The sequence below is a fragment of the Delphinapterus leucas genome, chromosome 16 (genome assembly GCF_059928025.1).
Source record: "Delphinapterus leucas isolate spDelLeu-1000000601 "Yukka" chromosome 16, BTC_Dleu_Yukka2, whole genome shotgun sequence".
Lineage (NCBI taxonomy): Eukaryota > Metazoa > Chordata > Mammalia > Artiodactyla > Monodontidae > Delphinapterus > Delphinapterus leucas.
Window position 1 is genome coordinate 7,921,746 of NC_143144.1, and position 25,744 is coordinate 7,947,489.

At 47.9% G+C, this 25,744-nt stretch overlaps 1 protein-coding gene across 1 annotated transcript in view; it reads left to right on the forward strand.

The window, feature by feature from the left end:
- The window catches only part of KCNK1 (potassium two pore domain channel subfamily K member 1), a 55,779-nt gene that overhangs the window by 22,302 nt on the left and 7,733 nt on the right, over window positions 1–25,744 (forward strand). Inside the window, exon 2 of the mRNA XM_022553131.3 lies at window positions 24,519–24,914. Coding sequence (XP_022408839.1) covers window positions 24,519–24,914 — 396 coding nt within the window. The remainder of the gene's footprint in view (window positions 1–24,518; window positions 24,915–25,744) is intronic.

The following is a 25,744-nucleotide window of genomic DNA, read 5'->3' on the forward strand; positions in this document are numbered from 1 at the left end:
GGACTGATTAGAAACAGCAATTAAGGCCTTTCAGAGCAGAGATTCTCAATGGCTATGTGGGGAGAGGGATATGTAGTTTGAATACTAAGTATTATATTTTATATTTATTATTTACCATGCTGTTATTGAGTCCAAGCTCAGACTGCTCGCTGCACGAAAGGCCAATAAATTGAGAGACTAGTTGCTGGGGCAATGAATAGCCACTTTATTGGAATCTCCAGCAGATTGATAAGAAGGTGGACTAATGTCCCAAAGAACCATCTTACCTGAATTAGAATTCAGGCTTCTTTTATACTAAAAGGGGGAGGGGGTGTGGCTGGTTGTTGCAGACTCCTTGGTGTTGGAATCCTTTGTTATTGCATCTGTCCACGTAGGTCAGGCCATGGTGTTCCTATAAACCTCCAACAAGACAAATGTTATTCTCTGTTCTGCAACTTTTTATCTCTATATGAATGGGAAAATGCTATACCTTTAAAGGTCACAGCCTTGAGAATGGGCTACATTTCAGGCTACAGGCAACATTCTTAACTTGTAGCAAAAGCAATAGAATACAAAGGTTAAAGTAAAAGAAACAGATCCAATATGGAGTCAGATTTGTTCTTCTCTATTACAGTGCCAATTACAGAAATTAACATTTGAGAGAATGTTCTGGGCTGTGGAAAAACATAAGGGGTTATCCCTCCCCTCCCCTGCCAGTGAGAAGCGGGACCCCACCCCATGATGGATTTCTTGTCCTTGTTTCATTTATCCAAAAGGAGCGTTGACTTTTAAAGTTAATAAAACGCTGGTTTGGATATTCACTCTTTCTGTCTTAAACGGTAAAACAAAGCCAAGTTAGTGTCCGATCTGAGATGCTTAAAAGTGGGGGGGACCCCATGTGCCTCTACGTCCCCTGACTCTACAATGTGCCCTCCCTAAACAGGGGGCTCACTGCTTCTCTTTAATGATGTCATACAAAGACGTGGGTTAGGAAAAGAAGAAACAGTGACTGTTTTCTCTTTTTGTGTTTTTATTTAATGATGTTTCCAAAAAAGAAATCCGCTCAGGAAATGATGGTTTTGTAGAAGTGAGAACGTTTCCTAAGACAGATGGACTGAAGCACTGCAGAAGGAGCTCTGCTGTGCAGCGTTGTGAAGTGGTGACAGATCCTGGAGGCTGCAGCGCAGCAGGGCGTGGAGACCGCCAGCCTCCCAGCCTCTTCTCTGGGACACACTGAGCTCTTTGGGGCTGAGCCGCCCTACTGCGCAGGTGCGGGCTCTGGGGACCCAGCTGGTGGGAAGCAGGACGTGCTGAATATCCCAGCTCTGCATCGCTGGGCTGTGTGACTGAGTTGAGCCACACTCGGGAAAGTGTTTTATGCCAGAAAGTAATATTTTTAGAAAGGGAAGAATTCATGTGATTCTACCAAGCAGCTTGTCCTTCCTATGTCTGGCTCTGTGGGGTAGCACGTGGGTCCACAGAAGCGGCAGATACATTTTCCTGCTCCCTAAGGGTAATTGCCCACAAAACAAATGATACCAGTCACTTTTTGGGGAAACAAAACATAAGCCCAGTGATGATTAGTTTCCACTGACCAAAGTCTTCAAACAAAAGTCTTCATGTTTTTGCACCCATGTGTATATTCACCCACGACTGTTGGCTTGCGATTAGGCTCCCGTCCTGAAGCACCGAAAGAAGAGGTGAATGTATAGGATTTGAGTTTTTCATCCGTATGACCCTAAATCAGGACCCAGATCAAAGAAAGGGCTGACACTGACTTCACATCGTGCTTGCCCACCTCTTTTTTTATATAGAGCATTTCTAACCACGCACTTAGCCCCTAATAATACACGGTTCTGCCTTTTTAAGAATGTTCTCTTTTTGTTTCCACAACTATATTTTTCATAAGACAAGAGGAGCATGGAGCTGGTTCTGTTTCTTTGAAGAACCTGCAGCGTCTCTAAGTGTTTGATCCATAATGGATGTGTCATATAGACCCGAACATCACAACCAAAGCACATTCCTGATTTTTTGAGCTATCAACATTTATGAGAGGGGTTGATTTTCCAACTTTTATGTTGCCTGGTTGAATCTCTCTCTCTCCCATAAGAGATACCGTCCTTTTCACCACCAAGCTTTCTTCTCGTTTATTTGCCTAGGATATTTAAAATAGAAGAACCTGACAAAGCATTGAACATTCCCTGTGTGTTTGTGTCAAATACTTGATCCTTTCCCCATTAATATCCTGGGGGGAGAATCAGCGCTCTTTAGGCTGTCCAGTGTTTATAAAAACAACCTGGAGGCAATCAGTCATCTCATGAACTTGGCATTGTGGTTTTATTACTGACCAGGGTTCTTGGCCTTCCTTAATCAATAGAAATTGATAAGAAGCCAGACAAGAAAGCCAGACAAGAAATTCAGGCAAGGCTTTATTGGGGCCCTTGCTGCAGCAGCTGGGGAGTGAAAACAAGTAACAGTTTCTCTTGCTTGCTTCCCTCAGGGTGGGGGAGCTTGTCCCTTATATGGGGTGAGGGTAGGGGCAGGTCCAAAGGTCGGCCGGAGGGGTAGCTTAGGTGGTTTGCCCACTACTTAGGTGGTGCTGTGTGCACGGTGCATGAACAGTACCCCGCTTTTGCCCCTGACCCCCTTGCTTTTGCTCCCGGCTCTTCAGAAGTGGCAGTTGGGTTTTTGGTCTTTTTGTATCTTGTTGTCCATAATTTGTCCCAGTTGCTTGTGCATGCATTATTTTTAGTCCCTTAAGGTCTCTTTGTGTTCTGTCGCTGCAGGAGAGACCTTCAGCCAGCTACAAGCGCTGCGGCAAAGGGTACCAGGTCCCAGGCCCCAGCCTGTCTCAGTTTGTTCACATGTGTACTTGGCTGTGGTTTGGGTTTTAGTTTTGTACTCCTGACTTTTATCCTGAAAACTCCTTCCTCAAAAGTACTGAACGCTTGTTCCTTTCTCCAGGTCACACTCACCCGATGAGATCCTCTGGGGCTCTCCCCCTTGCCTCATTCTGGCTCTCTGCATCTGCTAACCTGGGGCTTTGGGGTGAACGGGAAAGAAACTGATCAGCAATTGAGCACGGTGTGGGTAGGGAGTGGGTCCTGCGATTACTTCACTCTTCTCATTTTTTCAATGAGGATTTGCAAAGGGGACTATAAACTTTATATCCAAAAAGAGATCTGAGATGAGAATTCTCTTGTCCAAATAGAAAGACATACCCAGGTGCATAGGAAGCAACAGGGAGAAAAAAACATATGATACTGGTTTGAAGAGTTAAACATTTTTGGTAACATTTGAATACGTTGGAAATGTACTCCTCTGATAAAATAGAACTTTTTTGGCACCATGAGTAGTTTTGAAAAGGCAAGGAAACATAAGAAATAGTCATTGTGCGATATTGCTGTCAGTGTGGGCTTAACTCTGAGCCTGATTTATTGCAGGTAGGCAGGTGAGTAATAAAGGGGCAGTTGGAATTCTCAGTGCTGAACTCTCAGGAACTGTCTGGAAGCCCAGCCTGGCTTTTGACCCTAGTGATGAGCTTGAATTCAGCAGACTCATTATATTTCTCATTTCATCTCCGTTGAAAAACAAAACAGACTTGAAGGTAATTAATTACAGTTAGGTGTCAATGGTAAAATAAATTGGCTCCAAAAGTTGTTTTCTTATCAAGTGAACTAATATCCCTATGGTGGAAATTTGACAACAGTTTACATTTGTGTGTTTTTTTTTAATTTACTTTATTGAAGTGTAGTTGATTTACAAAGTTGTGTTAATTTCTGCTGTGCGGCAAAGTGATTCAGTTATACATTTATATACATTCTTTTTCAGATTCTTTTCCATTACGGTTTATCACAGGATATTGAATCGTTCCCTGTGCTCTACAGTAGGACCTTGTTTATCCAGCCTATGTATAATAGTTTGCCTCTGCTAATCCCAGACTCCCATTCCATCCCTCGCCCGTCCACCTTCCACCTCGGCAATCACAAGTCTGTCCTCTACATTTTCAGTCTCTTAAAGTACCCTTGTAAATTGTTCCAAAAGAGGTGGTTTTCTGGGAAAATGTGGAGCATAAATGTCAGGGACGTCTCGTGTCTGCCTGGACAGCCTCTTAGGGCTGCTTTCCTCACAGGCAACACTTTCTGGGTTTTGTTTTGTTTTTTTTCCAGTACGCTGGCCTCTCACCGTTGTGGCCTCTCCCGTTGCAGAGCACAGGCTCCGGACGCGCAGGCTCAGCGGCCATGGCTCACGGGCCCAGCCGCTCTGCGGCATGTGGGATCTTCCCGGACCGGGGCACGAACCCGTGTCCCCGGCATCGGCAGGCGGACTCCCAACCACTGCGCCACCAGGGAACCCCCACTTTCTGGGTTTTATAGCCTTCATCAGCTCGCCATATGCAAGGCCCTGTGCTAGGGTTTCAGAGTTAGAAGAATCAAACGTATCTTAGAGAAGCATGTAAGTGATCACCATAATACAAGTGACTGTACCAATGAACATTGCTTTCAGCTGCGGTAAAGAAAAATCCCAATTTATAGTGGCTTAAACTGGTGCGGGGGGCGGGTGATTTTTCTCCCATTATATCGTCCGCTGGGGAGCGGTTGCAGGCGTTGGTCTAGCTGGTAGCTGTTCGGTGCAGCTTCCTGCCTGCCGCCCCCTCCCCTCGGGCCAGGCCCTCAGCATCACAGGATGGCCCGTCTGCTCCCCGCATGCTGTTGGTGATAAAGTGGGAAGAAACAAAGGTTCCCCAGACCAGCTCCCCTCCAGGCCATTTCCAGGGACAGATGATTATCCCGCGCTATGCACGTGTGGTCACTCCTGGCTTGCGGGGTGATGAGGGCAGGAACTGGGTGGCTGTGCCCGCCTCTGGCAGCGACAGGCGAGGGGAAGGGGGCTATGTGCCTTGGGGGCTGTCACGGCGATGCTGCGGGGGCTCGGGGACAGGCCAGAAAGACGAAAGGGAGCAGTGCGTGTGAAATCGTGTAAGCGTGAAGGGCAGGGTGTGTTCTTCCGGCAGCATCTCCCGGTTCTCTTTGATCAGCCCTGAGCAGGCCGTGAGGCCGACCCGACGGGCACTAAGCGTTCACCGGGGGGTCTGAGTCTTAACCTTTTGCAGTGAGAAATGGTGGCGCGGGGGATGGGCAGAGTGGGAGAAGAGCCGGGTAGCTCCTCTGGGTACAGAGGAGGGATGATAACATCCTCAACCGTAACAGCGCAGCGACGACAGAGAAAAAGGAGGCGGCAGGGGCGATTCTCCCGCAGTCAGGGGCTCGCAGTGCGCCCTTGCACGGTGGTGGTGAGGCAGAGCGAGTCGCGGATCCTTCCCAGGCAGCTGGCGGGTGGACAGGGGAGCCAGTGTCCGATCTCATTTGAGGGGTGAGCTTTCGGGTTCCTTTCTGGATTTGCTGGGTTAGAGGTGCTTACGGCACATTCGCCTCTAGGTGGTTGGGAACGGAGGGTGGGGTTTGATGGGAGAACCGGGCGGTTGGGGTATATATAAATTAGGGAATTCTTGGGGGAGCGTGTAGGCACCAGTTGAAATAAAATGTCTGGGTGGAGTCCAGGGTAAGAGGGTGGCCCACCCTAACGCACTGCACGGTGGTGGAACCCACGGCAACTTAGGACTTTATAGGTAGACATTTCCTTCCAGAGGATAAGATTTTCTCTGATGAGCTATTCGTAGACGCTTGCCCCAGAGTGAGTCCCCTTTAGCTACTGCACTTCCGCCCTTGCTGTGGTTCTCTTTCCTTATCGAGTCCTCGGACTGTGATACCCTGTCATTCCCTGTTTACAGAGGTCAGAGGAGGAGGTGTGGAGACCTGAACTTCTCAGCTGGATGTGGGCTGTCCATGGGGCCTTTGGCCGCTTCTGCTTGGCCCCGCGTCACCCCCCTTATGGCATGGCGTGATGTGGCTGAATCCGTATACACCACAGCTCACACCATCTCCGGACCCGGCGTCATCTGAGTTCGCCTCTCCCCCGTGCCACGCTCAGTGTAGACCATTTGGACCCTGGAGGGAAAGTGTAAATAAGACAGAATCAGCTGTGCTGCCACAATCCCAAAGGAGTTTTCGAAGTTCACGTGTCTTGACAATAAAACTGCCACCCATCTCAGGGGCGTTCACGGTGCTTCTTAAACAGATACCCTCCTAATCCATATAGTCCACAAACAGTTATTCAGTGCACCCTACTGACCAAGCGGCTCTTCTGGGCACTTGGGCATGGAACAGTCAACAAGACATCTTAGGATGTAACTAAGTAAGGCGGTGTTTGGTGCGAGACAGGAAACTGAGATGGGGTAGTGGCTTCAGAGTGATGGAAGGGATGGGACCACTTTCGAGAGGGTGCCCTGGAGCCCTCTCTCAGGCAGTGATATTGTTCTGAGACCTGAATGAAGAAAAGGGGCCACTCCTGTGACAGAGCTCAAACTTTTGGAAGAAGAGACAAGAGGCCGGTGTTTTCCAGAGAGTAGTATATGAGGGGGGTAGTAGTAGGAAGTTTGGGCAGAGAAGTAGCCAGGGGCCAGATCTTTAGAGTCCAATAAGCTATAGCAAGGAATTAAAGATTGTGTTCTATTTCCAGTACTTGCAGTGAAAAGTCATTAGAGATTTCTAATCCAAGGGGTGATGTGATATGATTTTCATTATTCAAACATGACGTTAGGGACTCCCCTGGTGGCGCAGTGGTTAAGAATCTGCCTGCCATAGAGAACAAATGTATGGCCACCAAGGGGGGAAAGTGGTGGGGTGGGATAAATTGGGAGATTGGGGTTGACATATATACACCAATATGTATAAAATAGATAACTAATAAGAACCTGCTGGGTAAAAAATAAAATTCATATTAAAAAAAAGAATTCGCCTGCCAATGCAGGGGACACGGGTTCGAGCCCCGGTCCAGGAAGATCCCACATGCCACAGAGCAACTAAGCCCGTGCACCACAACTACTGAGCCTGCACTCTAGAGCCCGTGAGCCACAACTACTGAGCCTGTGTGCCACAACTACTGAAGCCCGTGCGCCTAGAGGCCGTGCTCCGCAACAAGAGAAGCTACAGCAATGAGAAGCCTGCGCACCGCAACGAAGAGTAGCCTCCACTCACCTCACTAGAGAAAGCCCGCACGCAGCAATGGAGACCCAACGCACCCAAAACCATAAATTAATTTATTAATTAATTTAAAAAATTTTTAAAAAAAGGAAGTGCTCCCTGTAATCTGTCAGCCTTCTGTACCGCTGTTGGGTTTAGCAGAGCTGTCTGAGAAGTAGTTTTGTTTTTTTTAAAAAAAGCAGGGCTTCCCTGGTGGCGCAGCGGTTGAGAGTCCACCTACCGATGCAGGGGACGCAGGTTCGTGCCCCGGTCCGGGAAGATCCCACATGCTGCAGAGCGGCTGGGCCCGTGAGCCATGGCCGCTGAGCCTGCGTGTCCGGAGCGTCTGCTCCACAACGGGAGAGGCCACAACAGTGAGAGGCCCACGTACCACAAAAAAAAAAAAAAAGTTAACCTTATAGTATTGAAGTGGGTGGAATGGTGCCCCCCGCGCACCCCCAGTTTATGTTCAGGTCCTAACCCTGGATCCTGTGATGTTATTTGTAAAGAGGGTCCTTGCAGATGTAGCTGAGTTAAAGATCTCGAGGTGAGGTCGTCCGTATGGGCCCTGAATGCTGTAACAGATGTCATGATACGAGACAGAAAAGGAGACGACGCAGAGGGAAGGCCAGGTGGAGGTGGAGTTAGACATGGAGTGATGCGGCCACAAGCCAAGAAAACCACCTTCCTGGAGGCCTGGAGTCACCAGAAGCTCGGAGAGCACGGACGATCCTCGCCCAGAGCCTTTGCAGGCAGTGCGGCCCTGCCAACATCTTGATTTCAGACCCCTGGCCCCCAGAACTGGGAGAAGATACACTTCTGCCGTTTTAAGCCGCCAAGTCGGCTTCTCAAGGCAGCTACAGGGCGCTAACGCAAGTGTCTTATAGCTTTGGCACACATCAGCGGCTGGGGGAGTGGAATCGTGAGGGGAAATGGGAGACTGATAAAGTGATGCAGGAGAAAAACCATGGGCCATGGATCCAGCAGCAGGGAGAATGATGAAAAGTAACTTGCTTTAGAACATATTTTGGAAGTGAAACCAATAGGATTTGCTGATCGATCAGAGGTTGCGGAGAAGGGAAAGAAGAATTTTTTAAAAATCGCCTTGGCGTTTGGCCTGAAGAATGAACCAGATGCCGGTACTGTTTCCTGAAACGAGGAAGACTAGGCTAGGGAAGGGGCAGATTTGGGCTGAGGCTTTCCGGGTGAGGGGTGATGATGAGGGCAGAGGTGGTCCCCTAAGTATGTCATAATCGAGACATCTTTTGTGGACACATTAATTTTGAGATGCCTGTATCACATCCAAGACAGGATTTTGAATAGGATGTTAGGCATAAATTGAAAGCTCAGAAAACAAGACAAGTAAATTTGGGAGCCATCACTGTAGTATATAGATCAGTGGTTCTCAATCCTAGCTGTATGTTGGAGTCTCTTGGGGAGCTTAAATATATATACCAGGGCTTCCCTGGTGGCGCAGTGGTTGAGAGTCCGCCTGCCGATGCAGGGGACATGGGTTCAAGCCCTGGTCTGGGAGGATCCCACATGTCGCGGAGCAACTAGGCCCATGAGCGACAACTACTGAGCCTGCGCGTCTGGAGCCTGTGCTCCGCAACAAGAGAGGCCGCGATAGTGAGAGGCCCGCGCACCGCGATGAAGAGTGGCCCCGCTTGCCACAACTAGAGAAAGCCCTCGCGCAGAAACGAAGACCCAACACAGCCATAAATAAATAAATTAATTAATAAACTCCTATCCCCAACATCTTCTAAAATATATATATATATATATACCAGCATCCCGGACCAGCTGAAGTGACATCTCTAAGGTATTTAAGAGCCCCCAGGTGAAGCTAATGCGCAGCCAGGTTGAAGAACCACAGGCGCAAAAATGGTACTTAAAGCTTCGAGTCTGGATGCGATCATCCAAGGCAGAGCTGCCTCAGAGATGTGATGCTGCTGTTGGGTCACAAGCAAGCTCGCCTCTGATCCCCCTCTGCTTTCAGGTGGCTGTAGTCTGGGGTTGGCAGTGAGTGTAGACAGAGTATGAGGGGTGAGTCCTGGAGGGCTCGAGTCTGGCACGCTCACCACGGAGGAAGGACCAGTGAAAGACCCTGAGAAGGGCCTGGGAGCCGGGAGGCAGCGAATGAGAGGGAGAAGCCAAGGGAAGAAACTGTTTCAAGGGGGCCGTCAGCTTGGTCAAATGGCGCTTAGAAGTTGAGAAACGTGAGAATAGAACTATTGGGGGGATTTCACAAGATGGAAGCCATTGGTGACCTGGAGGAGACAGACCTGTTTCAACACAGTGGTTTAGATGGAGGTCGTATTGAACCAGTAGAAGGAAGTGCGTTTGGGTCCACAGATCTTCCCAGCAAACCTGGACCAGTGAGGGAGGCCTCTGACGGACCTGTTCCTTCTCCTTTCCCCGCTTAAAATCCGGCATATCTGTGAGCTAGAAAATTCTGTTCAAAGTGACTCTTTTGAGCCCAGTGTTTCATCTTTAGGAATGTGGTACCCGAATCCCCTTATTAAGGTGTCAGCTTTATAAGTGGGTGTGTCATCTGCGCCTCTGTTTCCATTCACGTAAATCTTTTTCTTTTCAGTCTGCCTTTGCTACAGAGGGATCCTCTCCCCAGGCTGGGGGATCAGTGAGTTTTATGTGGTTTCTCTTGAGCAAGGTGATTCTAGTTGAATGACTTCGTACCTGAATGTAAATGAGGTTGTCAAACCCCGCTGCCTGGAACACATTCACGGCTCAGCAAACATCAATTGTAACTTAGGGCTGAAATCACCTTAAGGCAGACACAGCTTCCCCCCGGGGAGAGCCAGGTCCACATCTGGGGGTCCCTTGGGAGGAGGGCACCTGAGCCACCGGGGTGGCTGGGAGAGCTTGGCCCTTTACACGCCCCCCGCAGTCCTGCCACCCGGACCGCCCTCACCCCCCTGCCTCTGCCCTGCTCTGTCCTCAGGGCTCCCACTCCCCCGATGCCGAGCCGGGAGGGCTGCCTTGCCTTTGGGTTCCGGCTGCAAATCCTCTGTTCCGCTCTAGTGCTTGCCCGCCCCCCCCGCCCCAAGAATCCTTTCCCCCTGCCCCGGGAGTTTCACAGGAGAATGAAGTCAGGCCCAGCATTTGTGGGGAGCCGTGTTGGAGCGGATTGCACTTCCTTCAGCCTTAGAGAAATAGCATTTTCTGGAACGCTGCTCATCAGTGATGGGTTGCCAGGACAGGAGGTGCTCCCTGGGCCGCACCGCTGCAACTCCCCCCGCCCCAAGACTGGCAGATGGACCTGAGAACTGTGTCCCCCATCTAGGAGCAGACAGCAGGTGTGCATGGGCCCCCTGGCAGTTCTCCTGAGGAAGCTGCAGAATTGACATCCCCCCATCCATCCGGCCCACACACGTCTGAGCTGCCTACGGCCTGGGAGTTTGTGCTCTCAAAGCACAATGGGAGGTGTTAAGCCATCTGTTCAAGGAGATGGAATTGTTACAGACTTGTAACAATTTATTTTTTTAAATATATAATTCCAGCACCGTTATTTATTCATTCATTCATTTATTTATTTGGCTGCACTGGGTCTTAGTTGTGGCACGCAGGATCTTTAGTTGCAGCATGCGGACTCTTAGTTGCAGCATGTGGACTCTTAGTTGTGGCATGCATGTGGGATCTAGTCCCCTGATCAGGGATCGAACCCGGGCCCCCCTGCATTGGAAGCGCAGAGTCTTAGCCACTGGGCCACCAGGGAAGTCCCTGTAACAGTTTAAAAAGCACATTTGTATCTTCATGTCTCTGAGTGCCACACCTCGGTGTCCTAATTGATCTTCTGTTCATGTGCTAACTTCCAGCAATGCCCTGTACCAAAGCAGGATTTCAAGGAGTAAAGAAAAATCTAGAATGTCCTCCTCGCTGTTATGTAGATGGAAAACTGTTCTTACATCCACACATCAAAGCCTTAACTTTTAAGTCTGTCCTTCTAGGTTATTTTCAAATATAGACAGAATTAGAGAGAGTTGCATAATGGATCCTCCGTGTACCCACAAGCCAGCTGTCAACACGCTGAATCTTCCCATTCTTATCTCCTCCATCCCACACACCTCCCCCATCCCACACACCTCCCCCACCCGCTTTTGAGTTTTCCCTGGCATATTGGGTTAGTAAGTTTCGGCTAAGCGATGCTGCGGTGACGTGGCCCTGATCTCAGTGGCTTCCGGTAACCAAGGCACGTGTCCTTGGCGGATGCATGTGGCTTTGCCCTGGGACCAAGGCAGCAAGGCGAGCCTCACCCTGTGGAAGACCCACTCACGGGTGTTCCTGAAGGAGATCCTGTGCCGAGTGGGCCATAACCCAGAGCCGAGAGAAGTGAGATTTGCTAGAAGGAAAAGTCAGTCACGTCAGGCCCTAAGAGGAGTACAGAGGTGTTGTGTATTCCCATATCGATGGTGTGATGGCCTTCCTATCAATTAGTCTGTAGTCCAGAGGCAGGGAGTTAGCATGTGAAGTTCCCTGATTAGAAACATGTACTCCAGGGGAAGTTAGTTAGCATTTGAGAGACCGTAACTAGGAATCCACTCTCCCGAGGTCTCGGCAAGGCCTAAGTATAGACTAGAGTCCATGAATTAGCATAAGGATTACTACAAGTATTTTCATGGGTAACATGGATGGTTTTTCATTCAAGTTACGTAGGTTGACTAGAGGTGTTTTTCATCTACTCTTGCACGAGGGGGTATAAAACCTTTAGAACCCAGCAAATGGATATCCTTCACCATGGCATTCCGGCTCGAGGACTCGGCCGTCTTCAATGCTCTGCCACTTCACCAAGCATCCTGAGGATTCTGTCACCTGATTGGACCAGAAGGTGGTTGAAATCTGGCTTCTAGAGAGTGTGGTATCCGCCTCCGCCCAACCTTTCAAGTAACTGCTTGTTTCAGTACCTAAAGGAGAGAGAACTTGAACTTCCCTGTGCTAACAATAGGTTGTGTGGCTATGTAGTGCCTCTTTTCTTTGTAGAATATACCACCTAGTAAAGAAACTTTGTGGGAGGGGTCTCACCTACCTTGAATCATTGGAATTTCCTGGGGTCTACCCATAAGAACGTGGTTGTGGTGAATGGGGCCTTACTGGGCCGTTTACAGTGAAGGGAGTGAGAAGTTGAGAGGGAGCCTTTGGATTTTTCTGTTGGAATGGGGGTCGTTAGTGTTGTCCCCAACTACAGAGAGGCCACAAAGTCCTGTGTGTCAGATTGTTCCCTGAGTGCTGTTGTTAGGTGTTTCGCTGTCACCAGGAACTGCTTTCCGCATCAGTGTGGTAGAGGAGTGTTGAAGGATGGAGGGAAAATGAAAATGTGAGCAGAGAACGGAGGAGAGAATACAGACGTCTTCTCACTAGCACGCCTAGTGGCCAGTCTGGAAGAGCGTACATATTGTCGCGAGAATTCAGTTAGTTCTTTCAGCACCCATAGAAGAGTTTACTTGCTCTGTACTTCCTAGGTACCAGCATCTGTGCATGGATGCTTTGGTGTAATCTTAATCACGCCTCCAAGAGGGAGGAGGTATTGTTCATATTTGACAGGTGAGGAAATGAAGGCATAAAGTTTTGCAGGGTCACGCAGCTAGTAAGAAGCAAAGCCGGGATTCAAGTTTAGGATGTCAGATTCCTCGGCCTGTTTCCCTAAGCACCACCTTTGGTTTACACGTGTGGTATCGCAAAGGACTTTTTTTTTTTTTTGCGGTCCGCAGGCCTCTCACTGCTGTGGCCTCTCCCGCTGCGGAGCACAGGCTCCGGACGCGCAGGCTCAGCGGCCATGGCTCACGGGCCCAGCCGCTCCGCAGCATGTGGGATCCTCCCGGACCGGGGCACGAACCCGCGTCCCCTGCATCGGCAGGCGGACTCTCAACCACTGCGCCGCCAGGGAAGCCCGCAAAGGACTTTTTTGTTTGCACTTTCCTCCCTGTTTTCTCAATGTCCAAGAGCATCAGAGTCTTTAAAGTCAAATGGAAGAGAAAGAGAAAGTTTATTCCAGGAACCTCTGCCTTTAAAAGGTATAGAGATTTTTCCACCAAGGTGAAGTAGACACCTGTGTTTTCCTGCCAGAAAACCTTGGGACGTCACTGCTTTGAGTCTCTGTAAAGCGAGGGGTGGTTTGGCCCAGCAGTTACACCAGACAAGAGTTTAGGACCACTTCTAGCCTGGATTTAGGCTTGGGCCCAGACAGGAACTATGCTGCTTATCTGCATGGCGGGGCTTGGAAATTCAGGGTCAAGTAAATGGTGTGTCTTCTTCTTGTCCTCCAGCACTTTTTCCTTTACCTTTACCCTGTCTTCCACAGGGCAAGGTGCCTGCTGTTCCTAGGGGAAAAGAAATTGGAATTGTCTGCACAGCATCCATGCCCGGGGGGAAAATGCCTACCAGCATGAATTTTCAAACCCTGTTCTAAAAGTGCACGGCTGGGAAGCCTTTACAGTCTAAGAACTTTAGACCTCAGGGAAGTGGTGGCTGCAGTATAATTATGTCAAACCCAAAGGCACACCTGAGGAAGTGGCAGGTGGAGGAAATATGATGAGAAAGGCTTGTTTAAAATACTGGCGCTTTCGGAAGGACTAGACCCTTGTTCTGTTGCTTCCTTCAGTTTTTCTTCTCATTGTTTTCCTGTTGTCAGAAATTTCTAAGATGTGGTCAGGAATGGGTGAGAGAGGAAACGAAAAAGAAATCACAAAAAGACAGACTAGAATATGACGTGTGATTCCTCAGCCGTGCTGTTTTGCACAACAATCAGGCTCTAGATCAGGATTCCAACTCTTTCGTCAGAGGTCCCAGGGGTGGAAGGTAGGTCTGTGTGTGACAGACACACGGGGGGAGCGGGGGCCTGCACAGGTATGCTGACCCCTACACAAGGAGCGGGGACGGGGTGCTGCCACACGCACGACAGAAGCAGCCGGGGTGAGAATGCCGGGCCCGTGGGTGTAGAGCATCCTCTGTAACAGGCTGTAACGTCTGCAAGAGGTTGGTGTGGATGGCACTCATCAGGAGAGGGTATAAACCCTCTCATCCCTGTTCTCGTGGAATTGGGACCGGGTAGACCAGGGATGACCTAAACATTTCTTCTACATTAGCTCAAAGGGGAACAGAGGTGGAAAGAAATACTGAGAGTAACCCCAAAGCAAAGGCAGCAGTGAACTAGAAACAGGGACTTCCCTGGTGGCACAGTGGATAATAAGACTCTGCGCTCCCAATGCAGGGGCCCGGGTTCGATCCCTGGTCAGGGAACTAGATCCCACATGCGTGCCGCACCTAAGGAGCCCGTGTGCCGCACCTAAGGAGCCCGCATGCCGCACCTAAGACCTGGCACAACCAAATAAATAAATATTTTAAAAACAAAACAAAAAAACCCCAGAAAAACAATGAATTAGAAACAGACTGGGCCAAGCAGCAGTCTCAGGTCCAGGGGAGAATCAGAACAGGTCAGTGTGCTGCCTAGATAGCTGTCGATGAAAAAAAAATCAATAAACAATCAATAATAAGAATAGAAAAGAGTGTTATCTGAGCCATCTGAGGACTATAGCCCGGGAGCCAGCTTCCCATATGACTCTGAGAAACTGCTCTAGAGAAGCATGGTTTTCGACACAGTTTTATATCTTGTCAGAACAAAGAACGTCAAACAAGTCAGGGATCCATTCCTTCAAGGTTTAAAAGAAACAGACCAGCACATGCATAGCGAGTCAGCACGGCCTTAGCACCTGGGGAGGCAGGCTTGTCATCAAAGGAGTCCCAGCCTTGGTATCCCAGGAAGGGAGGCATTTAATCTTTGTGTCTCGTGTGGACACTCTTCACTTCTGGGCAGTGCGCCCTTTTCTTTAAAAATTAAAGCAGATGTACAATGTAGATTTGACAGACCACAAACAGGTTGGGTTTTTTTTAAGTTTATTTATTTATTTTATTTTTGGCTGTGTTGGGTCTTTGTTACTGCGCACGGGCTTTCTCCAGTTGCAGCAAGCGGGGGCTACTCTTCGTTGCAGCGCGCAGGCTTCTCATTGCAGTGGCTTCTCTTGTTGCAGAGCACGAGCTCTAGGCTCGCGGCCTTCAGTAGTTGTGGCACGCGGGCTCCGTAGTTGTGGCTCGTGGGCTCTAGAGCGCAGGCTCAGTAGTTGTGGCGCACAAGCTTAGTTGCTCTGCATCATGTGGGATCTTTTTGGATCAGGGCTTCAACCTGTGTCCCCTGCATTGGCAGGTGGATTCTTAACCACTGTGCCACCAGAGAAGCCCAAACAGGCTATTTTTAGTTAGCATAAAATTCAAGTTATCTCTTGTATTAGCCAGAACGACCTCCCTAAATCTCAATATGTGAAAATTTCTTTTATCATAGCCTAGCTCTCACCCAGGGACCCGGACCCTCAGGGCAGGGTGAGTTTCTGGTAGCTCCCAGCACAGGTTAGCCATGCCCTGTGGTCATTGCTTTAGGTCTGATCTGTCTCAGAGTATTCCGTGATTTGGGAACACACAGGGGTTTCTCCAGCTTTTATCGCCCACGTAGTCAGCCATCATCGCTCCTCTGTTTTTCCCTGTTACCCCTCATCACAGCCCCTATGGCCTGATTTAAAAGATTGGTAAACACACGGTTCAAATCCTGCCTCTGCCATGAGCTTGCTCTTAGAACTTCGGTAAACGGTCTAATCTCAGTGTCTCTTTTTCTGTAAGCTAGGGACTTGGCATGCTTATCTCAAAGAGCTGATGTGAAGATTAAAGGAGATGACACTTATAAAGCAAGTGCCTGGGTCATAACATACCAAATGCTTTACATTCATTTTCTCTTTGGAACACTCTTCCCAGGTCTGCAGGGGAGACCAGAGTTAACAAGGACCAAATATGAGGATTTTTTTTTTTTTGGCCGTACCACGCGGCACGTGGGATCTTAGTTCCCTGACCAGGGGTGGAACCCACGTCCCCTGCATTGGAGGTGCGGAGTCGTAACCACTGGACCGCCAGGGAGGTCCCGAGGATACTTTAAAGGTTCTAGGAATTTGAAGTATCATGAAGTGTCATTGTAATTATGTATTGGCCTTATTCCCTGAATGCTCGCAAGCTCATCTCCCCATTCCCATATCCACTACGCTGGATTCTTCCTGGTTTGGTTGCTAGAATAAGTTCAGGCTTGGCACTGCTTCTGGGCCAGCCCGACGGGCGTGCCTCCCTAGAGGTAGGCTCTGGTTTCGCTCTCCTTCTGTATGACGTGTCTCTTTATTGTGATACTCTGGAACCTTGGGGCCTTGTTGATCCTGCAGGAACTGCCCCTCCCAGGCTTAGCCAATCCCGAGATGGTAAAGGGCCCACCTGTGAGTGTGCTTTTCCTATCCAAACCAGCCAGTCCAGAGCCCTCACCCCAGCACCTCCTTTATCGGGCTGTCTCTCTGAGATACTCTCCCACCGCCCTCATACCAGGGGACTACCCCAGGGCCGGGTTCCAGACAACTAGGACCAGCCCCTGCATGCCAGAGCCCCCTGAAATGACTCCAACTAGCCAGCCCTAAGCCTGTTTACGCTGCCTCGTCTGTTCCCTTCTGGGGGACCACAATACATGGGGCTCCGTGGAATCCTGGGAAAGCTATACTGAAAACCAGAACTGATCTGGTGATGATCTCATATTGGCTATTGGGTCACGTGCTACCCTCTTGCGCCTCTGGTAACCTAACAAGGGGATTAAGTGACAGTGCTCAGTAGGTGGCCACTTGAGCAAGCTGGTGCTGCGGAAGGTACAGAGAGATTATGACCTGATTCTGTTTCAGAGGGAACAGGTAGAGACCTGTGATGATCAGCCAGAAGTGCCCTTGGCCACCGTTTCCTGGCCAGCACCCCTGCAGTGTGTAACATCTTCCTGCAAATGTTTCTAAATGGTGGCCGAACAGTGCGAGCGGGCCTGTTAGCATCTTTTTTTCTTTTTTTTTTTTTTGCGCTACGCGGGCCTCTCCCGTTGAGGAGCACAGGCTCCGGACGCGCAAGCTCAGCGGCCATGGCTCACGGGCCCAGCTGCTCCACGCCATGTGGGATATTCCCAGACCGGGGCACGAACCCGCGTCCCCTGCATCGGCAGGCGGACTCTCAACCACTGCGCCACCAGGGAAGCCCAAGTTTCCGCAACTTTTATTTACGCCTCTGATAATTTCGATTTTATGAAGCAGGGCTTCATAAGGTGATCTTGGCTAGTGAGGATATGGAGAGGCTGGTGGGAGAAGACATTATAGGGATACATGTCTTAAAAATAGATTGAGGGACTTCCCTGGTGGCGCAGTGGTTGAGAGTCCGCCTGCCGATGCAGGGGACACGGGTTCGTGCCCCAGTCCGGGAAGATCCCATATGCCGCGGAGCGGCTGGGCCCGTGAGCCATGGCCGCTGAGCCTGCGCGTCCGGAGCCTGTGCTCCGCAACGGGAGAGGCCACAACAGTGAGAGGCCCCCGTACCGCAAAAAAAAAAAAAAAATTAGATTGAAGAAGGTCTAAAAATATGAAAAAGGAAAAAGGGAAAGATCATTGTAATTTGAACTCTAGAGCTAAAAAAGATCATTCAAGAGATTAAAAAATTAAAATAAACAGTGCAAGGGAAAAGAAAACATAGAAATGAAACAGTTGGGATCACTTAGCACTAGATAGTATTCATAGGACTAGTGTAAGGGGTAAAATGAATAAAGACATGTTTTTATTTTTTATTTATTTTTAAATTTTATTGGAGTCTAGTTGATTTACAATGTTGTGTTAGTTTCAGGTGTACAACAAAATTGATTCATTTATACATTACACATATATGCATTCTTTCTCAGATTCTTTTCTCACATGGGTTATCACAGAGTATTGGGCAGAGGTCCCTGTGCTCTACAGTAGGTCCTTGTTGGTTATCTGTCTTATATACAGTAGTGTATGTATGTTAATCGTAAGCTCCTGATTTATTCCTTCCTCCCCCGCCACACACGTTTCCTCTTTGGTAACCATAAGTTTGTTTTCGATATCCGTAAATAAGATCATTTCTGTTTTGTAAATAAGTTCATTTGTAAGCACATGGTTTTAGAGTGACAGGAAATGAACCCTGAAAGTTGTTAATGCTTAGAAAAGAAAGCATTCATAATAGGAATCCCAAAGTTGGCCAGGTTGCTCGCTGAAAAATTTAAATTAGAAAATTAAATCTTTTTGATTGGATACTGTAGAACAAACGGTCAATAAGCAGGTAGCAAACGGTGAAAAACTACATGTTGAATCAGAATCATCAGAAAGAAAACAGTAGCAGAACAGCCATACGTGCGGTATACTATTCATGATAGAAACAAACTAAAACTGTGTTTTTCTGGAAATCTATGTATATGGAGCTAAATGCTTTGAAAAGTTTCAGGAACTATTGGCTACAGACTCATAACAGTCACCTCTGGAGACCTGGAGTTGAAGAGGAGGTGGGTGGTCAAGGAGACCTTTTCATCAGTATTCTGCGAAGTTTTCCAATGAAAATGTACTTTCCATATTGAAGAATGAATCATTTTTTTACAACATACAGTTTTGATGGAAACTTTCAGCTGATGTTTATGTGAGCCTTTTTGGAATATAACTCATCCTCTGGGCCACAGGGCATCCTATCACATTTGACTGGTGCCTCTGCAGTTGTGTATTTATTTGTAGGCAAGGATTCCAGATGGAGTTATCGACATTTAAGTTTAACAATTAAAGCAGGAATATAGGAATTTTATTGGACCTTATTCTATGGTTATATCACTGATATTAGTTATGGCCACAGAAACTCTACTTTCCAAGGTCACCGCTCATTTGTTAGGATTTCATGTTTTCTTGATGTAACATAAAGACTCTCCTCAAACCTCTTCTTCATTGATGACCACTTAGCATAGTGGTTCATCCACGTGGCTTCTAAGCTGGAATTCAGGAATCTGGAGCTGACATGGCTGTGCCCACATTTGCTGGCCCTTGATGGATTAGGTGCTGACCTGCCTCCTGATCCTGTAGGGTCACCCCAATCTCTTCGCTCCTGAGCCATCTCTGTGTGAGAGCCACACAGTCCTTTGTCCGTCCCTTTCTGTCCCCTCCTTCCAGAGTTTCATTATCTCACGTTCAGATCCGCGGAGCCACTGGAAAAAACGCGATTGCTTTTCTCTGGGTGACGGCCACCACCGTCACCTCGTCCCCATGAGCTCTTGAGACATAACGTCAGGACTTGAGTTGACTTTTGAGGCATCATTGGCTTTTTACATCACACAACACAGCGGGGTGGCACAGCGGAAAGACTGTGGGACCTATTTATTTGTATGACTTCAAGCCAGTTGTTTGCACTCTTGGAAACTCAGTCTTCGCATTTGTAAAGTGGAAATAATAACTTTAGGATTTGAATCTTGTTATGGAGATTCTCAATTTTACATACACACACGCGCGCACGCGCGCACACACAAACACGCGCGCGCGCACAAACACACGGCAGGCAGCAGTGGGAGCTCTTTTGAGCTCACCTACCTCCTTTCCAGAACCTCAGACTCATGCATGCATGGAAGGTGCCCCTTGCCTAAGCTATCATTTCTAATTGTTCTTTCACGTGGTGCCATTTTTGGTGGAAAGTCCCATTGTGAAAAGTGCTGGGTGTTCCCATCTATGACATTCAAGCCATGTGCTAGGATTCGCTAGTTTTTAACTACAGTGTGTTAATGCAGTCTGTCTCTTAGAGATGATCACTCTGAGGTAAGGAACCAGAGCAGCGTCCCAGCCAGGAATGCCACTGCCTCTCTCTCTTTGGATGTGAAGCCGTCGTGATTGAGTAGAAGCAGGCAAAGTGTTTAGAAAAGGATTGAATGAATGGGACAGCAGAAGCGATGCTGATAAAAGCACTTGCACCTCCCAAGACGTCTTACCTCTGTTACCTCTTACCATCTGTGCCTCCTTCATTACATGTGTTGAGTGTAGCCCACTTTCAACCTTTGCCACTGTTTCTACTGGGTCTGCTTTAGACCTCCCTTGAGTCTCTCTCCCTGGTAAACACACTTCCTTTTATAAGCAAAGTAACACAAATTGTACGTTCCCTGTTGTGTAGATGGCCTGGGTGGGAGGGTTGAACAGAGTTTATGCATATGCGGGTCTTTGAAAAGGATTGCTGTAAAACAGGAATTTTGAAGACCTGTTGTATGCAGGGTATCTAGAAATGAACCACTTATGGAAACTGTGGAACAAAAACGAATTTCAAGTGAAAGATAGGATTCAAGTGGCAGGACAAGGCAACTTGACCTGAATGAAGACTCTTCATTGCCGTGCAGCGAGTTTCTAGCCCTCCTGAATTTGCAGTCACAGCCCCGCTGTTACTTGCCTCCGTGGATTGGCCAGCACTTTTCGGGGAACAGGGAGAGATTCACAGTGGAGGAGGATGTGATCTCCCGCTCAGGGGGCTCACAATCTACAGGGAAAGATACGAAGAAGCTGAAATCCAGGATTGCAAGTGAAAGTCTCTTCTACGGAAGAGGAAGCATTGGCGACCTATTTCAGACTTTCTCCTGGGGTTGACTTCTGAGCTGGAGATTCTTCTTGTGTAACTTTTTTTTTTAGCATGTGTCAAGCAAACTTAATGGAAAATGCACACATTGTACCATGTTATATTAAATAATATGAATAAATGAGAGGTTTGTTGTTGTTTTTTTTTTGGCTGTGCCACATGTCTTGTGGGATTTTAGTTCCCCAACCAGGGATTGAACCCGGACCCTCAGCAGTGAGAGCTCGGACTGGTAACCACTGGACTACCAGGGAATTCCCAAGAGTATTTTTTTATATGGGCAGGGTCACCACAAGAGGTAGTGGTGAGCGGCACTTCTCTCAAAAGCATCAGGTACATGTGAAGAAATTGCACGTTTGTGACTTGCTGTAATGGACGGAATAGGAGCCCACAGGTTCTCTTGGATCTCATTCAGGAGGATGTAAATACAAGAAAAACTAGAAGGCCCGTGTCCAGCATGGCGTGACTCCAAATTGGATGTTAGCTAGCCTTGTGTCAGGGCTGTTTAGTTAGAGTGACAGATGGGGAAGCCAGATTTCTTGGGAGACTGTCATCGGTGTGATGCGCCCCCTACACCCTCACCCGCATGATACATGTCCTCCTACCTGCTCTACAGGTGCAGAATCAGAACAGAAAACCCAGCAATCGTGGGATAGGAGGCTACTCTATAAGAACATTTGTACATCCTAGTTTCGTCTCTGTATCCTAAGTTTTTGGTTTTGATTTTTAAATATATCTATATATTATATCTATATATTATTTATTTATTTATGTTTGGCTGCGTTGGGTCTTTGTTGCTGTGCGTGGACTTTCTCTAGTTGCAGCGAGCGGGAGCTACTCTTTGTTGTGGTGCGTGGGCTTCTCATTGCGGTGGCTTCTCTTGTTGTGGAGTATGGGCTCTAGGAGCGTGGGCTCAGTAGTTGTGGCATGCAGGCTTCAGTAGTTGTGGCATGCAGGCTCAGTAGTTGTGGCTCACGGGCTGTAGAGCGCAGGTTCAGTAGTTGTGGCGCATGGGCTTTGTTGCTCCGCGGCATGTGGGATCTTCCTGGACCAGGAATTGAACCCGTGTCCCCTGCATTGGCAGGCGGATTCTTAACCACTGCGCCACCAGGGACGTCCCTGGATCCTAAGTTTTTGAAGTTCATTTTTCCAGTAGACTTTGCCATGCTCAATCTTTTGGGCCCCAAAATTATACGCATAGCCTTAGAAAAATTTAAGGAACACCAAATAAGTAAGGTATTAACATTCTGCTAAATCCTTCCTAGTTTGTAAAGGATTTTAATGTGGTTCTGAGATAAAAATATGAGCTTTGCTTTGCGATTTATCTGGGGAGTCAGTTGACTGAACTTGAGTACATTATTCACTGCTTCATTATAATTCACTAGGACTGAAGGTTTCGGTCTGGTGCATTCAGCTGTCCATTGCAAAGGAACTGCTGTGTGCTCAGTAAAGCACCGAACGTGTAAAGACCGCAGATGAGATATAAATTTTACAGTGTACTTTCCACTAACAAAAATTATTTATGCAAACATCGGAAGGAGAAACTGGCTTTCAAGAGGCATCTACACTTTAGTGATTTTTAATCTCTTAGTGGGAACACATTACTGACCGAAAAAACAAAAAAGCATTACTGCAGACAGCCATCCTAGAGTCTTGTAATGATTATCTCTATGGCTTGGAGATAACATTTTAGTAAATGGAAGTTTAGTTAAGATTCTAATAAAAAGAGCTATTATCATTGGAGAGTAAAAACTGTAGCCTGAAGTATTTTAAAACTAGAAATTAATTTTTTTTTCTACTAGTACTGAAATCGTGTAGTTTATTGGAACAGATGCTACAGAAGAGGTGGGCTATGTGAAATAGGTGTGTTACACTTTTAGTGAAGATAATTCATAGCAATGCTACCAAACAGTAATAAAATCATGGCTTCAAGACTTTTACGTAGTCTAACAAATTCAGCTAATCTTATGTTTTCTCTACACAATTCCTGCCAAAGTCAATCCATCCCTTACAGTCTCTGCTTGCTCCCCTGTTGTCTCCTGATACTTTTGGTCAGAGGCTCATTACCAAATTTGTGAATCACTTTCCAGTCGGCTTTGTTGTGTTAAATAAGATTCCATTATCAGATTCTGTTTCCAGATCTCTGACCACTAAAAAATCCTTCCTCCTTAATGCCTGGCATGGCTCTGATTGGCCCCTGTCTTCTGTGATACGGGCTGCTTTACTTATAAAGTCTGATTCCTCTGTAATGTGTTTTTCCTCAAAAGTGAGGCATTCACATTTCTGCTGCTTCCTTTTTTTGCATGAACAGAATTCGACAAGCTTTCTCCATCCTTCACGTTACCCTCTGGAAACGCTAACTGACTCATCTCCCTCTTTAACCATGCCCGGAATCAGCTGAAGCATTCCAGGAGCAGCTAGGTGTGCGAGGACCAGATGGGTTCAGGACCCGATGCTCAGCACATTGGTTCGCAATCCTCTGAGCGTCTGAGCTGTGGCATCTCTTTACAGAAATTGCACGGGTGTGGAGATAGGTTCAAGTGGATACAATTTCAGTAGATTGCTGGGACTCCCTATTCGTTCATAACCTTCTGGGATTAACCACCTTGACTGTCATGCTGAGGCCAGGCACAGGAGTAACCGGGGCAGCTTCTTGGTGGCCACATAGACCTGGGCCGCCCCCCGTACCCCTGGAAACTGGTATAAAGCAGAGAATCAGGAGATCTGAAGCTGAAGGTTTTTCAGAGTTATTTCTAAGCAGGTTATATTTTAGAAATCAGATTTTGAAACCACTTTTCAATAATAACCCCATGAGTGAGGGGTTTTTTTTCAGAAGCTGATTTCACCCCAAAAAATGCATTTAGTTGGCTTTTTCCTGGACAGACTTGTTCAGACATGGGCATCCTTTCAGGATGAAGGGATTGTGAGATTTATTTTTTATTTTTTTCCGCTATGCGGGCCTCTCACTGTTGTGGCCTCTCCCGTTGCGGAGCACAGGCTCCGGACGCGCAGGCTCAGCGGCCATGGCTCATGGGCCCAGCCGCTCTGCAGCATGTGGGATCTTCCCAGACCGGGGCACGAACCCTTGTTCCCTGCATCGGCAGGCGGACTCTCAACCACTGCGCCACCAGGGAAGCCCCGGGACTTGTGAGATTTTAAAAACAGTCCGTTGGCTTCTCTCTTGCAGGCATTTGTCAGATGAAGTCTCTTGACTAGCTTGATTTGGGAATGACTGAAACCTAGTGGAAAATCAGACATAGGTTTTGACCACTGACCCTAACGGGTGGGGGTTTTTTATGTCTGTTTTGTGGAATATATGGCATCTTGGAACCTACAGAAATGACAAGGCGGAAAAAATGTTAACAGTTTGTGGATGTGCCGTTTAACCAGATCATCGAACAAAATATTTGAAAAGAAGCACTCAGCCCTGTGACTCGGTGTGCTTTAATCTTCGTTTGTCTTCCTGTTTTTTGACGTCTGTATCCTCACTGAGTCTTCCCCCATCTTCCCACTGTACCATCATCTGCCTGGTTCTAGTGCTTTGGAGCAAAGCCTGTGCTGGTTTTGGATCCTAATGAGGCTCCTGGGGAGGGTTGGGGGGAGCGGAGTGGGGAGGGGTACACCCTCCTGGCAGAGAGGCATCCTATCATGCATTTTCCCTGATGGCCTAAGACGGCGAAGTGTTAGCTCCCCCACACACAGAGCTTCTATTTCAGCCTGACAATGACCTCAAAACCAGGCTTGGATGCGTCGGGAAGAGCCGGGTAGATCTGATCCAGAGGGATGGACTTCCCAAATGTATGGCACCCACTGTTGAATCTTACTGCAGTAACAGGATACAGCCTTTGAAGCACCAACGTAAATTTCGTCTGGCTCATCTCCTGGGTGGGAGGGGAGGACGGCTGGACGGCAGGCGTGTGTTATTTATAAGGTGTTTTCCACCTCTTCCCCTTTCAGGTTATGGCCACACTGTGCCCCTGTCCGACGGGGGCAAGGCCTTCTGCATCATCTACTCGGTCATCGGCATCCCTTTCACCCTCCTGTTCCTGACGGCAGTGGTCCAGCGTGTCACCATCCATGTCACCCGCAGGCCAGTCCTCTACTTCCACGTCCGCTGGGGCTTCTCCAAGCAGGCGGTGGCCATCGTCCACGCTGTCCTTCTCGGTGTGATCACTGTGTCCTGCTTCTTCTTCATCCCGGCTGCGGTGTTCTCCCTCCTAGAGGATGACTGGAACTTCCTGGAATCCTTTTACTTCTGCTTCATTTCCCTGAGCACCATTGGCCTCGGGGATTATGTTCCCGGAGAGGGCTATAATCAAAAATTCAGGGAGCTCTACAAGATTGGGATCACGTGTGAGTATTGGGGTTCACAGACTCTGCGCCCTCCAGGGCTCTGTTTGCAGTTCCAAGCTCCACCTCACCCACTCGTGGAGAGCCGCTCATCAGAGACCTGACTGCTTTCCATGGATAAGTTTTCCATTTTGCCACCTTCCCATAACTTTCATTTCATCATGATTCCTTTCAAAATGCTTTAAGCAAAAGTCTTATTACTGAGAATTATTTTTTCCCAGGCACCTTAAAAGTACCCATCAATTTCTTACTAGTAATGTAATAGACACTATAAATGACAGCACAAGAATGCACCACACAGAATAACTTGATAATCAACTTTTTTTTTTTTTTTTTTTTTTTTGCGGTACGCGGGCCTCTCACTGTTGTGGCCTCTCCCGTTGCGGAGCACAGGCTCCGGACGCGCAGGCTCAGCGGCCATGGCTCACGGGCCCAGCCGCTCCGCGGCATGTGGGATCCTCCCAGACCGGGGCTTGAACCCGTGTCCCTCGCATCGGCAGGCGGACTCCCAACCACTGCGCCACCAGGGAAGCCCGATAATCAACTTTTGATTTCAAAAAAATTGCTCTACTTTATTAATTATTTTAAGCTCAAGAAAACCAGGACTAGGATGTAGCCTGTTAACAATCCATCATGTTCTTTCACTTACCAGGAAAATCGTAGACCAGTTGCTTATCTCATTTGTCCATCTGGTTCTTTTTTGAAGAAGTTAGACTATGTTTGCCGCTTTCAGAATTTTATATGTGGAAAATAGGCACAAAATTCAGATGGCCAGTGACTTATAACTTAAACAATATTTTAAAAATTCAATATAATGTCATGGAAAACTTAGA